General features: G+C 41.9%; 1 protein-coding gene across 5 annotated transcripts in view; it reads right to left on the bottom strand.

The window, feature by feature from the left end:
• The window catches only part of CLCN3 (chloride voltage-gated channel 3), an 80740-nt gene that overhangs the window by 46228 nt on the left and 16856 nt on the right, over positions 1-17656 (bottom strand). For 2 of the 5 annotated variants that reach the window (XM_024194840.1, XM_024194873.1), the window contains exon 1: positions 3108-3284. The exons of 2 other annotated variants lie outside the window; for them this stretch is intronic. In XM_024194840.1, coding sequence (XP_024050608.1) covers positions 3108-3186 — 79 coding nt within the window. In that variant the 5' untranslated portion in view covers positions 3187-3284. Of the gene's footprint in view, positions 1-3091; positions 3285-17656 lie in introns of those variants that run through there. One more of the 5 variants, XM_024194866.1, reaches the window with a different exon arrangement.

Genomic DNA, 17656 nt, shown 5'->3' with positions numbered 1-17656 from the left:
CATAGTGTATGAAGAGTACAGCCTAAAGCCAAGTTAAAGGAAGTTCAGACCACATATTCACTTTAACATTTATATTTACTATAAAGCACATTTGTTCTGAATGAAGAAGGTTGTGGACCACAATCAGCAATTGAAAGATAAATCATCATAAATGTTTTTTTTTTTATTTGATATATGTCACATGGTATATTTGGATTGAAATAACCAAAGCTGATAGGCTCTTTTACAATAGCAAGGACTAAGGAAAATTATTGGGTCTGATTATACTAATAATGATATAATACTTGATATCTCATTTCATCAGGAAATGTCAGTAAAGACCTTTGTTGAACTAACTAAGCCTCACAAGACCCCACTAAATTAAATCATCACTTTATAATTGCTCAAGTGCAGCCACTTTTGGGGTGAGCCAATGAAGCTGGTTTAACAGTACACAGCAACACTACAAAGCAATTTTGCAATGTGGATATTAATTTCATCTCCATATGCACATATAGGCAGTCTTTTTGTCTTGTCACTAAATCGTTTTTTATCTTGTGTGTTAGTTATGAAAAAGTCCTCCCCCGCAACACATCATTTAAGAAACTTGCTCTCCGTATCAATAAGTACTTTTTATTAATTTGTTAAGAGTTTATACCATTAAAAACCATGCAGGGTAAGTTTCCTGGTACTTTCCCCAGAGATACAGTTAATATAAAAATGTAAGAGTTTGGTGTATGTTTCCATTTTTGCTGTTAGCATTTCATGCCTCATTTTTATCTCAAGATGACAAAAACATGAAATATATCTTTTGTACTGAATCTCAAGAGAAAGGAAGCATATTTTTGCCAACTGTGTGTGGCATAAACTTTACATTTGAGGCAAGAATTTTCTACTGACTGTTTTTAGGTAGCATGAATTAACCAAATGAAGATTTGCAAGAAGTATGATCTATTATTCAATGGTAAGCCGATCTTTCAATCTAAAGTCACTCCAACAAACTGAAGTATCATGCATATTGTTCAAGATAATTTGATCAAAAGTTATAAAATGACTTGAATCACACTTGGAGCTTTCTGGTTGGCTGCAAGTGATGTCACCATCTTGTCAATACTCAGTACAGCCCCGGATGGTTTTCTTTAGAGGGTGTGCAAATTGTGTTTTGTAAGAGCAATAACGACATACGAGACAGAGCATTTTACAGGATTACTGCCCTCAGTGGGTGCTGCAAGTTCCTCTGCCTTTGGCTTTATGCCCTATATCATCATCCTAAATGTGTAAATTACCTAGAAAACTACAGCCTATTCTGTTAAAATGCTTAATTAAAATGCACAAAGGTAAAACAAATTATACTGAGTGTCCTGAAGCTTTCATCTTTATTTCCTCTTTACAGAATTATTGCAAAACTACATTCTGTGATATCAGGCAACCAAAAAAGCCAAACAATCTGCAGCGGAACAACAAAATATTGTCAGCAAATTTTCACAATTGACTTCTATAAACCAGCCTGCAAAATTATCCAGCACAAAGGCAATTTGGTCAGAGAACACTTGTGTTCAAAAAGTAATAGTTAAGACAAGCACATTTTAATTTCTCCAGACACACACTGTACAAGAGGAAAGGCAACTAGTTCTAATGTAGCTTATTGCACATTATCTAAGGAATCACAAAAGCTGCTCATAACAAGCACTGAAATACAAGCTGCAAATGCTGAATAAGCAAATGCACGGCCTAATTACTTCTCTGTAGAAATAAAAGCTTGAGTGGAAAGATTAAAGAACTTAGAATTTCCATACCATCCAGAAAAACAATTCATTTTATGTAAATCAAGCTATTATTCTCAAGCTATCTGTTCTCAAATTCCATCACAAAACATGGTTTTCTAAAGCAACAAATATTGATAACATTTCAATGTTACGTTAACCAACTTCAAAAGGAAACTAAATTGAGAAAGGCTTACAGTACTTAATTAGCAGAGATACCTTTTTGAGCAGAAAAGTTCAACCTGACAGACCTAAGAGAGAACCAATCAAAGGAGCCTTTTTTCCTGACTTGGAAAGTATGATTTTATTCTATTTCCACTGTATTAGAATCTACTTCTCTCCTCAATACTACACCAAATCTTTCACACATTTTGCTTTAACACCTACAATGTATTCTAAGAAATAAAAGGCTGTGCCCAGGCACATAAAAAGATATTTTTATCAATGTTGGGAATGACATTACATTCATTTTAAAATCCTGATATCCTGTGAGCAAGAGAATCATAGAAATGTAGGACTAGAAGGGACCTCGATAGATTTAGTCTAGTCCCCTGCACTGAGGCAGGACTAAGAATTATCTAGACCTTCCCCAACAGGTGCATGTCTAACCTAGTCTTAAAAACCCCCAATGACAAATATTCTACAACCTCCATAGGTAAGTTGTTCCAGTGTTTAACTACTCTTACAGTCAGGAATTTTTTCCTAGTGTCTAACCTAAATCTCCCTTCTACAAATTAAGACCATTACTTCTTATCCTGTCCTCAGTGGATATGGGTAACAATTCACCACCATCCTCTTTATAACAACCTTTTACGTACTTGAAGTGCAAATACTTAAAGTATCAACTGCACAACCATGTATTTCTTTAAAAAAACCACTGACGTTGATTTAATTAATATATTGCATTTTGATACTGTTTCTTTTAAATCTCAAACATGCCAGGAAGGAGTTAATTCTGAAAGCATGTACAGAAACTTCCAAGCCCAAGGTAATCAGTATTCCCTTTAAGTTATCTAAAAGGATGAAATTGCTTCCTTTACAAATTTCTACCAGTTTGATCATGGTAAGCTACAAAAAAAATTGATACATTTATTTTCTTGGTGAAATGGAAGAGAAGTTTAGAAAGGCTATCGCATACCGAAAATGGAGTCACTAGCTGATGTGATGTGAAGCAGGACTAATCTGCCCACAGAGAAAACAATCAAGGACAGTACAAGGATCAGTAAGGGCTGGATTCTTTTCCTACAAAAACAAGCTAAACAAAGTAATGCAGCAATTAAAAGCTCTGCTTCAAATTTGAAAACAACCTACCACGCAGACATGCAAACACACAAGAAATTGAATCATACCATAAATTCATTATACCTCTTTTATGCAATTCTCTTAATGGAATGTTGTCTCCTCCCCCATCGTATGGTAAATAAGGATCAGAAGATACATCCATGAGCGTAACAAACAAAAAGAGTGTTTGTTAGTTCAGAACAACCGAACCATTTCTTACACAACAGCAGCAGGCTGCAAAGCTGCCATATTTGATCAGGATTTGGACTGTGTGCTGGCTTGTTGCAGCAACTGGGTTCTTCCACAGTCGATGATGTCATCAAAGGGAAATTATTGCAGCCCGGTTGCTAGTGGCTACAATCTAGCAGTGCTTAAAGGCGGAACAGCAGACTTAATCAACGCAGCCTGCTATGCCTGAAGGTGACTAAGCTTAAAGTAAAACAGAATGAACTGGTTTAAGAATATAAAATGCACCAGGCCACACAAGTTAACACTGAAGATACACTGCAACATTACAGAAAAGGCAGCCATTTTTGCCCTGGGGCTTGCTTTCTACAGTAAAATCCAAACAATACCCCCTAATTGCTTAGAATAAAGAAATGCTTACAGTTCATTTAAGTTATAAGAAAGATGTACACAGTGACAGAGAAATCCAACTTCACTCCTAGTTCATCAAATGTGCCTTTTGAATACTAGGATTTAAATATAAACACCAATATGAACTGTAATAATGGCACAAATGTCTGAATGACAGCTCAAAGGCACTTCCAAATTTTAAGACTCAAAAAATATGAGCTTTTCTCACAAAGACAAGTTTACATTTCAAAGTATAAAACACAGGACAAAACAGATACCATCTTGCAGCTTTTGTACTTGTTTCATCCACATTTCTACTGACATCCCAGCGAAGGTGTTTAAACAATCAGACATTTAGATACAAACCAAGGAGGTGCCTAAAAACCCTTGAAGATCTGGGCCTAAATCAATAAATTGTAGCAGAAAACAGAAACTGAGGTCCTGCCCTCCACTATTTTATTATTGTTATTATTTTGTGGTATCCAAATTTAGTTCTTTGGCCAAGTTGTTTCAGGAAGAACAATGTAGCTTGGTAGAAATTGGAGAAACAGTTCTGTCCCACGATCCAATGGATCATCTTTTCAGTCTTAATCCACATTTGCCCCCTTAGAGCTTGTTTACACAAAAAAGTTGCACCAGTGTAATTTAAATTGTTAAACTCGTGCAAAACATGATGTAAACACCATTATTATGGTTTTATTTAAACAGATAATGACTTAAGTTAAACTTAAGCTAAAGTCAGTGTCTGTCATTTAGACCTGGCCCATGCAAAGTTTTCTAGGAATAACTACAGTGGTCAGAGGTGTGAAAAACCCATACCCCTACCCGACACAGCTATGCCAGTAAAACCCTGAACAGCTCTTCCTAAGTGGCTGCTCCTAGATTGGTTGCCAAATAGAGTCCTTTCTTTGAATAGCCTTAGAAACCCGTATGCTCATTTTTCTTCTCAATTATGAGTGATTTTTGCATTCCCATTGTTCATAATTGCCCTGTACATTCCCTTCCCTGCCCTGCAACACGATGAAAGTGTTTTTTAAAAGAGCAAGATACAATGCATGCCAACCTGACATAAATATGGAAAGGCACATTACTTTTCTTTTCTCATAAGGGTACTGTATATGTGCATAGGATGGGGTATTGATCATCATAACAATGGACATAAGTCTATAGATTATGCATCTGTTGTTATTGCAGAGTCTGGTGCCACTTTGATTTGGTGGGTGCTGGTCTGTGGGTAGCTTGTTTCTGATGATGAGCTTGGTGAAGTGGAGGGGATGTTGTTCAAAGGTCAGAAGAGGGGGTGCAGGAAAGATTTCTTTCAGGATGTGGTTCTCATCAATTTTCAGTTGTAATTGTTTAATGTACCTAAGGATATCATTTAGTCATGGGTATTTTTAATAAAAGTCATGGACAGGTCATGGGCAATAAACAAAAATTCATGGCCCATGACCTATCCATGAATTATACTATAAATACCCCTGACTAAATCTCGGGGGGGGGGGGGAAGAGGGAGGCACACTGCTGGGAGGAGATGGGAGGCAGGGAGTGTCAGGGGGGCGCTGCTGCTGGGAGGGGGCGCCCGGGGCCGGCCGCTCAGGGCCCGCTGCCAGGGGCCGCCCGAGCAGCGGCTGGTGTGGCAGTCCCCGGGGTCTCTCCAGCAGCAGTTGGCGTGGCTGTACCTGGAACCACCTGAGCAGCTGACCTTGGAGCCAGCTGCTTGGGCAGCCCTGGGGTCAGCCACACTGGCTGCTGCTGAAGTCACGGAGCCCTAACGATACCCCATATGGGTTCCAGTGTGGGTGGTAGGTGACAACCGTGGGTGTGTGCTCAGAAGAGGGTTTTTCCCAGACTGAAGCAGGTTCTCTCAGGGTATTTTGGTGGCCCATTCCAAGAAGGGTATTTACATTATTTCTATGGTATTTATGCAATTTTGGGGTAAATTCAGAATTAGGAATCTGTATTGTTAATTTCCTAGATCAGTGGTTCTCAAAGCTGGTCCGCCGCTTGTTCAGGGAAAGCCCCTGGCGGGCTGGGCCGGTTTGTTTACCTGCCCCGTCCGCAGGTTCGGCCGATCGCAGCTCCCACTGGCCATGGTTCGCTGCTCCAGGCCAATGGGGGCTGCATCTACCGTGGGGTTAGGTTGACCTAACTACATCTCACAGCATGTGAAATTTTTCACAGTCCTGAGAAACGTAACTAGGTTAACATAGGTGTTGACCAGGTTTCAGGTGAATAAATCTGCAGGTTTTGGAACTGTCACTACATACACCATTTAATCTTATGCATAGGTTACATTTGAAAAATTATTTCTAAAGGCTCAGTCATTTTCCTCCCTGTTGTTCTTCAAAAATGAAAAGTTTCTCCTCCTTGTTCTACAGAGAATTCCGCAAAGAACAGCAGACTTTCAAAATGACTGCCAGCTCAGTTGTTCTCATTGGGACTGAAGCCACATATGGCGGTCATTTCAAGAATGAGAATGGACATGAGTATATTCACTTCCAGATAGTATAGGGGGCAGCCACCATCCTGCGAACAGCTTGGCTTCCCTGTCATTGACAACAATGAAAGACAGTGACCATTTTGAAAGAATTCAAACCTTGTGAGTTTCTCTGAAGATTTACTATACCAGTATGACCAAAAGCACCCCTGTATACACACCCTATACACTATTGTAATAATCTTTGTATAAAATATGCTTGTGAGCTGTGATGTTATTGACATGAACTGACCATATAGATCATCGTTGCAACCAAGGTCCTATAGTTGCACCAAATCTTATACAAAGGAGGTCAAGTAAGGTGTCTATGAAAAGGTTGTAATTTGCTGGTTATGATTATGCTGGCTGTATGTGTGTATCATTTTTGTATTTGAAGTTATGAATATTGGCTGTGTACTTGTATCTCAAAGTGTTTGATTCTAAGTAGCACCAGTGAAGCATTTGGCCAGCTTTTTGAAAAGGAACTCTTCAGATTAAGTGCCCAATCAAGAAACACTTAACTGACAATGGACCTTGGGAGACTCCAATCCACATGAGAAGGCTTCCTGAGAACGTTCAAGGTAGCATGTGAGCAATGGCTGCTCTACCTGTAAAGAAATGAGTCACGCATGGACATGTGACTTGCCCATGTGACTCCAAACTTCATCTTGCTGCTGTGATTTTTCCACAGTAAGAACAAAGGGGTGTCCTTCCACATGGCAGAGTATATAAAAGGCCCTGGAAACCCCTCCATTTTGTCTTCAATCCTGCTTCTTACCTCTGGTAGAACTTTGCTACACTGAAGCTCTGAACAAAGGACTGAATGACATCTGTGGATGTACTCCAGAGACTTTATTTGAACATGCAGTTTATACCATCACTGCTACAAGCCTGAACAAAGAACTTTGCCATTACTGTATGTACTTGATTCGATTTAACCAATTTTAACTCTCATCTATATTTTTCTTTTTATGAATAAACCTTTAGATTTTAGAGTCTAAAGGATTCGCAACAGTGTGGTTTGTGGGTAATCTGACTTGTATATTGACCTGGGTCTGGGGCTTGCTCCTTTGGGATAGGGAGAATCTTTTTTCTTTTACTAGGACGGAACCTCTTTCACCAGACTCTTTGTCTCCATCCCCACAGCGGGAATGAACTTTATATAGGGGCAAACCTCAGGAAAAATGTATTTTTAAAGGGTGGCTGAACTATAAAAATGAAGGGCAAACACACTCCAATTTCTCTCTCCCTAGCCATCTCTCTCTCTTTCACCTAAGACGACAAAAGAAACAGCCTTTGGGAGCAGATCCTGGTCTGAGAATTTGGTCAGCAGTGTTACTGGGAACATGCGGTGAGAGATTTCACCTTGATCCACATCTAGTTTGTTAAGTTTTAGCACTAGGAAGCATTTTATCTTTATTTCTCTTGTAACCATTTCTGATTTTAATGCCTTATACTTGTACTGACTTAAGATCGCCCTCTCTCTCTCTGTAGTTAAATAAACTTGTTTTTTTCTTTAGTTTAATCCAGTGTTGTCTTTAAACTGAACTGAGCAGGTAACTCCATTTAAAAGCAGCAGTACACTGACCCCTTACAGGGACAATGGACCTCCAATATCTGAACTGTTCAGGAAAGTGGGCAGTGCAGAACACATTTTTGGGGAGAAACCCAGAACTGGGAGTGAGGTGGGGTCATTCTGCAAGTGGTAACCAAGGCAGATGGAAGCCAGAGTGTGAATGGAGCATACTGACAGGCTGCTGGGGTCGGCATTGCTGAACCAAAGCTGTGACTATACACAGACATTCAGGGTGTGACCTGCATGCTGGCAGGCTGATTGCAAGTGAGCCACGTTGGAAGCTACAACAGTAAAGCACAGTGAGGTACCCAAAGTTGCAGTGTTGGGGTGACAGCCACTCAGTGGTCTGGATTGCACCACAGAATGTTATAAACAGCCTCTTTTGGCTACGAAAAAGTATAACAAGAAATGACTCGATTCTATATTTTTCAGAGGGGTAGCCGTATTAGTCTGTATCAGGAAAAACGAGGAGTCCTTGTGGCACCTTAGAGACTAAAATTTATTTGGGCATAAGCTTTCGTGGGCTATAACCCACTTCATCAGATGCATGGAGTGGAAAATACAGTAGGCAGGTATAAATACACAGCACATGAAAAGATGGGAGTTGCGTAACCAAGTGAGGGATCAGTGCTAACGAAGCCAATTCAATTAGGGTGGATGTGGCCCATTTCCAACAGTTGACAAGAAGGGGTGAGTATCAACAGAGGGAAAATTACTTTTTGTAGTGACCCAGTCACTCCCAGTCTTTATTCAGGCCTAATTTGATGGTGTCAAGTTTGCAAATTAATTCCAGTTCTGTAGTTCCTCATTGAAGTCTGTTTTTGAAGTATTTTTGTTATTTCTTTTGAAAACTGCCCTTTTTCACCAGAACTACTCAATGAGGGCAGAAAGGAGAGGAAAACTAGACTGTGTGTAAGAGAACATAGAAGGTGCAGGAGTGAGGAGAAAACTGGATATGAAAGGGGTATGGAAGACAGGAGGAAGTGGCAATTTGCGATGTATATGTAGGAGAATGTGTAAAGATGCAAGAAGCAGGAGGAACTTGGAAAATAGGAAGTAGGGGGAAATGAGAGGATAGTACAAGGATGTTGCAATTACCCCACAACTAGGTTTTTAAAAAATAAAAACACCAAGAAATCCAGAGTTAAAGGTTAAATTTAACATATTAAGTTACGGAAACACAGTTAAAGAACCTCTCTCTGTTGTGTAATGATACCACAGCGGGTTGGGGAAATCTAATGTGTCTTTAAAAATCAGTTTAATCTAATCTGGGAACAAATACTAAAATGCCTTAAATCAAAATCACATGTTTTTTGCCTCATGTTACTATAGGGTAGAGTTACGGTTGTTTGAGTGTCCTAACTATGCATTTATATCCCTTAAAAACACTTCGATTTCTTTTAAGTTTAACTATCATTCTAAATTCCCAAATTTACAGTGCTTGGTTTTGGAATAGTGATAACATCTCTAATATTTTTTCATATGTACTGTCAATCTTAACTTTTTTTTTTCTGGGAATAGTATCGCAGAAGCTAGTAGTGACTAACACTTCCCATGCTAAAAAGATTCTTCCCACCTTTTCTCTGAGATGCTCTCACACCTCCATAGGTTACAGCAAACCTCTGGTACTTGGCAGGGGGACAGCTCTCAGGTACAGAAGTGCATTTTCTTTGCCCAGTGAAACTTTACTTAGATTTTGCTGAAGATATAAATGATTAAAAATCATCATTCCCTTCCCTTGTTTGCATGCCTTAGGAATGTTTTGGCAGATGCCTAAACAACAGCTTAACATATGAACATTTCTAGGCTGACCACCCACTGAAACCAAAGCAGCAGCACCCCCACTTCCTACTGGGAACATCTGAGAGAGGCTGGAGCAGTCTCCCCCTCCCCCAACACCCAGTTTCCCACCTCTTCTTTCCCACCCCATAAAGAACAGGAGTACTTGTGGCACCTTAGAGACTAACAAATTTATTTGCGCATAAGCTTTCGTGGGCCCACGAAAGCTTATGCTCAAGTAAATTTGTAACTAAGTACTCCTGTTCTTTTTGCTGATACAGACTAACACGGCTGCTACTCTGAAACCTTTCCCACCCCATGTTTCAGTATCAGTCTCCATCCCACCCAGGCTCCTGATCTCAATTTACTCCCCCTTCTTTCATACCTCCAGCTCTTAGCTCCTCAGCATTCCAATCAGCTTCTTCCGCTACCCTGGAAGAAGGGTTACTGAAAGCACCGGAAAAAAGATTCCTGGCTCTCCATTCCAGACCTAGCACAGCCTAGAGCTGTCAGAAGCTGCAGTCGAAGAAAAAGGCCTGTTTAGCCTCCTGCAACCGCAGGGGAGACAATCATGGTCAGGGCCAGCCCACAACATTTTGGCACCAGAGGCGGGGAGTTCAAATGACGCCCCCATGCTCCCTCGCTTGGGCCAAAACATTGAAAGGTCTCAATTCTGCCTTCTTCCTGCTCTACTCCGATGGTACTGCTGTGCTACCTACCCCAATATAGGAGAACTAACAACTTAAAATGCCTTGTTCAAAAAATTTAAGTAACACTTAACTTTCAAACACCTGAACAACAAATGTCACTTTTCTTGTCTGCATAGTAAACACTGGCATTTTTAACTGTTTGAACAATCAAAGTGGTGCTTTCCCTGCCTTCTTGGTTGCAAAGATTTGAACTGCGTCCACAGTCTGGGCCAGCTCATGCTCTAGGGAGATGGTTGCAAGGCCGACCAGCCTCTCCTGTATCATTGTGGAGCGTAGATGTGTTTTTATTAACTTCAGTTTGGAGAAGGTGCATTCTCCTCTGGCAACTGTTACAGGAAGTGTTAGAAGTATGTGCAGAGCAACAAAAGCATTTGGAAAGAGGGTGGGCATCTTATTTGTGCACATATATTCCAGAACAGCCTTTGGAGTTGATCCTGCTGAAATGTATCTTGAAAGGGCTTTCAGTTCATCACCTAAATCACTCGGATCAATATCGTGCATGTCATCATGTGTCAACACTGTCTCTAGTGCCCTGCATTGCCGGTGTAGGTCTTCTTCAGGTACAGTGAGGAGTTTTGGAATATCATACAACATCCCAAATATACTGCTGTGTTCCTTGAGCTGCATGAAACGTTCAACTGACTGTATTGCACAATCTAGCACCTGGTTAAAGAATTCAACTTTGAATTGTTGATTGGGGTCTCTTATGGGATTATCCCATGCCTCGTAATCAAAATGTCATCTTCTTCGGTGACTCTTGTATTCTTGAATGGGTGGGAAAATAGCTTCAGTGTGAAGTTCCTCTGCCAACTTCTGTGCACTCTTCAGAACATTTTAAAATCCCTCATCTGACCGGTAAGACTGTAGGTATGACTTTGCTTTGTCCAGTTGTTCCATTGCTCCAGATATATCAAGGTCAACACCTTACAGTCTCTTGCTTACAACATTTATTTCAAACAATATGTCATGCCACAACACTAAGCCACACAGAAATTTGAAGTTATGTATGTTTCTGGTGATTCCATTTCCCTCTGCCACTGTTCTCCCACAAACAGTTCCTGTCATAGCATTATCCTCCATAATGGCAACTATGGCATCATCTATCTTCCGAACTTGGTGTTTGATAGGCTTTATCACCTCCACTCGACTTTCCCATCATGTGGCACTCTGTGGTTTCAGTGTCAGAGAGGATGTTCCCAGATGTTGCTTCAAAATTTGCCATCAATGAGTTGATGCAGAGAAAAATACATAGATACTTTGAATTACATTATAAAATTCAGCAGCCTCACTAGAAGCTGATGCTGCATCACTGACCACCAAGTTCAATGAATGAGAACTGTATGGGACAAAAAAAGCTTGAGGGTTTAACTCTCGGATCTGTGTCTGCACTCTGTTCTTTCCTCTCATGTTGGCACCATTATTGTAGTCCTGACCTCTCATGTCAGCTATCGCAATTCCCGTATCTACCAGCTTTTTAAGAAGCACATTTGTCATACCAGCTCCTGTAGTATCATTAATGTCAATAAATTCTAGAAAATGCTCTCTGACAGTCACCATTGCAGGGACATTTTGACTAGGTTCTGTTGTTGTTACAAAATGCACCATTAAAATCATTTATTCCATATGGTTGATGTCAAGTGTGCAATCCAGAACAACAGAGTAATATCTTGCTGACTTCAGATCTGCCACAATCTTGTTTGACTTTTGTTGCCAGTAATTGTATAATCTCATTTTGAATTGTTTTTCCAAGGTAGTGGTGTGTGTACATTTCTTGGGTGGTGACTCTTCGTAGATGCTCCTGGAGTACAGCATCAAACTCAGCCATCAGCTCCACAATTTTAAGGAAGTTTCCATTGTTTGGCACATACAGCTGATCTGAAGTGCCACGCAGTGCTAGGTTTTGGGTAGCAAGCAATGAGCCTTTTCAGAACATTTTACCAGTAAAGAGACTCTGATGAAATCTTCTCTTGATGCTGATCATTTATGGTGGTCTTTAACCTTAGTCTCATCTCAAGCTCTTTCCACCTATGGAATGCTCTCTGGTGATTTGCTGCCTTCTCATGGTATGCCAGATTTCTAACCAGATTTTTCCAGTCCTTTGTTCCTGTAGAACCCAATGTGGCTGGAACATTAGACTGGAAGAGATTGCAACAAAAACAGTATGCAGCATTCTGGGTTTTTGAGTACATAAGCCATGGCTTCTTCACTTTGTCACCATTGGGGATTTCACGCCAGTAATGTGTTGGATGGAAACTTCTATTTTCATTGTCTTTGGGGAACATGAAGTTTTTCATTTGCTGTGGCCCATGCAATACAAGGAAGTCCCTCAGGCTACTGCTCAAGTGGGTCCACAGTCCTGGATCATCTAGACTTAAGGAACTAAACTCAGCAGCAGTTGTTTCTTGCGCCTCCACCACACTCTTCTCTGATCTACACTTTTCTTCAGGAACGTGCATGATTACATCCATTTGAGATGGAGATATGGATGCTGCAATAGCTGCCAGGTCACCTGCACTCTGACTAACTGGAAGATCAGGCATCTCCTCACCACTCACATCCTCACTGGGGCCAGAAGGCTCACTGTGAACATTTGTGTCTATGTATCTCAGGAGAGCTCCTTCCTGCTTAAATAGAAAAGCTTCCTTTGGTTTCTTTCTTTTTCTGAATGCTGCCCCAGAGGGGCATTTTCTTCTTTCACTCATGACTGCTGTTCTGTGCCAGCTATAGTAGCTCTCAACACTCAATTGAAAGGGACAAATAAGCAGGCTGGTAGCAGGGCCTGAGTGAGGGAAGATATCAGCGTCTTAAGGGCCTAACTGGCTCCTACTACTTCAGTTGACTGCCTCTTCTCCTCAAGTGGGTTCAGGGAAGCAGTAGGAAACATGAAGCTCCCTGAGAAGCTGGTGTTAATCAGTCCAGGCTCCTGGGGGTGCTAGAGAGGTACATTAGAGGCTCCTCCTCCTCTCTCCCTGCAGCTCCTGCTCTCTGTTATTCCCTCTCTTTTCTCCTGCTGCCTGTTATGTCTCTTATGCCCTCCTTCCTCCAGCACAGCACTCCACCATCTCTGGGCATCTAGAGCAGAGAGAATACATACGCACCAGCAGCAGACAATTTTCTACACTCTGGGTCCTAGTGGTACCCCCCCCACAGTCCGGCATCTGAGGCAGCCACCTCAGTTCGCCTCATGGTAAGGCCAGCCCTGATCATGGTCAGGGGAGACAATCTTCAGAAACTTTAAATGGTTAACTAACAAGCCTCTACTGAGTATACGCCAACTGTGATTTTTCAAAGGCTTCTAAATTAGCCAAATTTGGGTGGGTTTTTACAGGAAAGGCAAAGGCACATCCTTGACACAAAGGCAGCCCCTTGCTAAATGTTAAGTCCCTGCTGCAAAACCAAAGTGTTAAAGCTTCTCAAAGAGAAAGTCACCAGAATTTTTAACATGGGCAAAACAATGCATGTTTCTGTAACCTCCTTGTCAAAAACAGCTGAACCATTCTAACTGAAATAGTTTTAAAAAGCCTGACCCAGACACCTGGTATGGAAATTTTCAGCACAAATGGTTAAAAGTTTGGCAAAGTTATAAGCAACTGAGAGCAGGGTCTTATAGCGGGAACAAAACACAGTAGCACTAAAAACACAACTTAAAGTGGAAAATCTGTGTTTGACATTAAAGTATGTCACACTGCCAAAAGTTGTGTTCTGATATTTATTATACAAACTATAGAAGCTGATGCAAATTTGTGGTTGGGGGGGGGGAGGAGGGGTGTCAGGTGGAGGCATAGTAAAATTTTTGTTACAGTACTTTGTTTGTATTTCTTATGTTGATTTAGTCCCCATCAACCAATCACACGGCCATTGTGCACAATCAGTGTGGCATAACCAAGAACTTTGTTTTAGGCCCAGCCTGACCAGGGTGCCCTGACCCAGGAGCCACTCAATAGGCAGCTTCTCCTCTGCCCCAACAGTTCCTCCTTGTTTATAGGAGCCTGAATAGTAGTGACAATATAAGACTCCTCAGCAACTGTTTCTTTTGCTCCCACTGATCAGCTGTGGAAGAAAAATGAAGTCAGATCTTAACTAGCAAGGGAGTGGGGCAGAAGAGTGTATGAAATTCCAACATACAATTAATATTTAGACCCCAACAAGGTAGTTGCATCTTCCCTGTATTTCTCTGGGCTATGGGGAAGAGGCATGTTTCTCTACTTCCTATCAGAACCCTGAATACAGGGGGAGAGAAATAAGAGACAAACAAACTAACAAGGGAGAAACAAGGTGGAACAGAAGAGGTAGAGGAAAGGAGGACCATTAGGCTTCTGGGGGGCTTACTTTTACAGCTTGGCCCAGACCTTATAACTAAGGTTGCGTATCTGTCACAGAGGTCACAGATTCTGTGGCTTTCCATGTCCTCCATTACTTCTGCAGTGGCCGGTGCGGCTGCCCGAGCAGCTCAGGTAGTCTCCGGGACAGCCGCATCAGCTGCTGCTGGGGCAGTCTCAGGCCACCGCGGCTCCCCCACCCCTACAGCTGTAGTTCGGGGCAGGGCAGGGGTTGAGTGCGGGGTAGCATGGGGCGAGTTTCCCCAGAAGCAGCCAGCATGTCCCTGCAGCTCCAAGGCGGAGGAGCCAGGAGTCTCTGTGCGCTGCCCCTGCAGCTCCCATTGGCTGTGGTTCCTGGTCAACGGGAGCTGTGGAGCCGGAACTTGTAGTGGGGGCAGCGCGCGGAACCCCCCTGGCCTTCCCTCCTGCTAAGAACTGCAGGGACATGCCGGCCACTTGCGGGGAGATGCGCAGAGCCGGGTAGGGAGACTGCGGGGTTTACGGGCCGCGCACCACTGCCCACTCCCCTAGCACCTGTGGCGCCCCGGACTGCCCCCCACACAGAGCATCTGCAGCCCTCCAGCCCAAGTTTTAGTTAGGGGTATATAGTACAAGTCATGCACTGGTCACAGGCCATGAATTTTTGTTTACTGCCCGTGGCCTGTCCATGACTTCTACTAAAAATACCCATGACTAAAACGTAGCCTTACTTATAACTCCTGGCTGCAGCCCTGCTTGCAATTAAATAATCAATTTTCTCTTCATTGCTGCTCTCAGGAGTTGTCCAAGTTTTTCTTCATGTCTAGCCTGGAAGAAAGAAAACCCCTGAGATTAGCTGGATGCCCAGACCTATACGGCAAGTTTATATTTTTCAATTACAGAGGGTCCCCTGTATACTTTGGGGTTGCGTTCTTGAAAAGGGCAATGGATACTGAAACAACATATACAGGGGAATTTTTCCCCATAAGAAATAATGGAATAAGAGGTGAGGGGGGATGCGTTCACAACTTCACCACATTCGCCTATGACAATGCTCTTTTCGCCTAAACAGTGTACCTTTTTACAATGACAGGTTATACAGTACACATTTTACACATAAAACATTATTTTATTCAATGTAGAACCCTACTAACACTGTTCAAATACAGATCATTTTAATACAGTAAAAACAGTACAGTAATACAGGATAAAACAATGTCAATTATGTTAAACTTAGAGAGGGGTGGTGGCTGGGTTTTCTGTGGCTGGCTTTTTGACTGAAGAAGACTTAAAGGATTTTACCAACATCTGTTCTCCTTCATGAATCTTTGAACGATAGATCTCCCTGTAGCAAGCCACTGCATCGAGAGTCCTGGAGACTTTGGCAGACTGTTCACAAAAAGGATCACTGTTCTCTATGATTTCCATCATCTCATCCAGCAATCCAAAGAAACAAGAGAGATTCTTTGTCATCAGACTCCTGGCTTCCTGCCCTATGTCATCAGCATCATCGTCCTTCCTTTCTTCAGATATCCGTTGTTGGTGCAGCTCAATCAGTCCCTCATTTGTCAGTTGCTCAGCATGAGACTCCAACAACTCCTGTACATCCTCCTCCTCGAAGCCGACATCCTTCACCAGCTTGACAATTTCTTGCTCGAGAGCAGGAACGGCATCAAACTCCACGAAGCTGTGGACCGCATCTGGCCATGCATGGCACCAAATGCCATTCATAAATTGCACAGTGACCTCTTCCTACAACGCGTCAATGTTTTCCACGCCGTTCAAGATGCCGTAAGACTACCAAAACTCTTTACACTGGGCTTTCCTTCACCTCCCGTCTCCTTAATCAGCATGGAGAATGTCCTCTGTAGGTAATAAGCCTTGAACGTGGCCAGCGGACGCCAGTACTGTACAATAGGAGAACATGTTCCAATTAACATTGGTCCCAATCCGTGTAAACGATGGATATGTGGATCAGGACCAACATAAATTGGAACAAGTTCCCTTACTGATGAGCGACGGATATCCGAAACAACGGATAAGGGGGAGATGTATACGGGGACTTCCTATAATAAAATTAAGTGAGGTTAGCTTTTACGCTATTAAAATCACTTATTTTCTCAATTTTAATTGGGTGGAGAGAATGTTCCTTTCATTTGAACCATTAAGAAAAAGTAGATGTTCTGTTAATACTCTTGTCTCTACATACAATATACTGAGCTTGGGAGTCTCACTGGGCCATTTAGGGTATGTCTACACTGCAATAAAAAACCCAAGGCTGGCTCTGTCAGCTGACTTGCTCTTACAGAGCTTGGGCTGAAGGGTTATAAAATGACAATGTGGATGTCTGGAACTGGGCTGAAGGCTGAGCTCTGAGACCCTTCTCCATCTTGTGAGGTCCCTCCCAGAGCCCGGACACCTACACTGCAATTATATAGACCTGCCCCAACTCAGCTGACGGGGCCCGTCGCGGGTATTTTATTGCAGTGTAGATATACCCTTAGTATCTTTTTTGCTGCAACCTCCTATTCCCTGGACTTCTTACCTTTCATTTCTTCCTTCTCTTGGTCTATCCAAAATTCTGCTATCAATATAATCTTCCTCTTTTGCTGTTCCGATTATATCCCGATCCTTCTCTGGCTTCTACATACTTTCTGCATCAAGTGCAACCTCACTTCAAAAAACTATACACAAATCTTCTTTCCTCCTATATCTTGCCTTCATCGTCCACTATACCTCTTCCCATTTCTGCCCAGGCTTCTGTCAAATGATCCCAATTGTCTCCTTTGCCTATATATAACTTTGTGCATTCTTTCAGTGCCTCTTCTTGCATCTAAAACAGCTTCCCTAATAATGTATTTGTTCGCCAAATGTCTTCAGTCAGTTTTTGGGCAACAAGGTTTAGATTTTTGGCCAGATAACTTTCGGAAGGAATGGGTATAAATCATCACCCATTTTGTTCTATATTGCATTTCACTCACTTGTGACTTTAAAATATAAGCTCTTTTTCTTATTGTCTTCCTGGTATTTACATTAACAATGCACTAGGATTACAAGTTTTTTTGCACACCTTTGGTCTGTGTATTTTATGCTGATAGCTCTGGGAGCCTGCTGAGCATATGTCAAAGAAGTACCATATATACTCGTTCATAAGCCAATTTTTTTTTAGTAAAAAAGGGATGCACCAGAGAAGGGGGTCGGCTTATGAATGGGTATAG

Source organism: Terrapene carolina, unplaced genomic scaffold (genome assembly GCF_002925995.2).
Source record: "Terrapene carolina triunguis isolate 2854851 unplaced genomic scaffold, T_m_triunguis-2.0 Scaffold66, whole genome shotgun sequence".
NCBI lineage: Eukaryota > Metazoa > Chordata > Testudines > Emydidae > Terrapene > Terrapene triunguis.
Note: the sequence above shows the minus strand (reverse complement) of the source record. Positions and strands in the feature narration are given on the sequence as shown.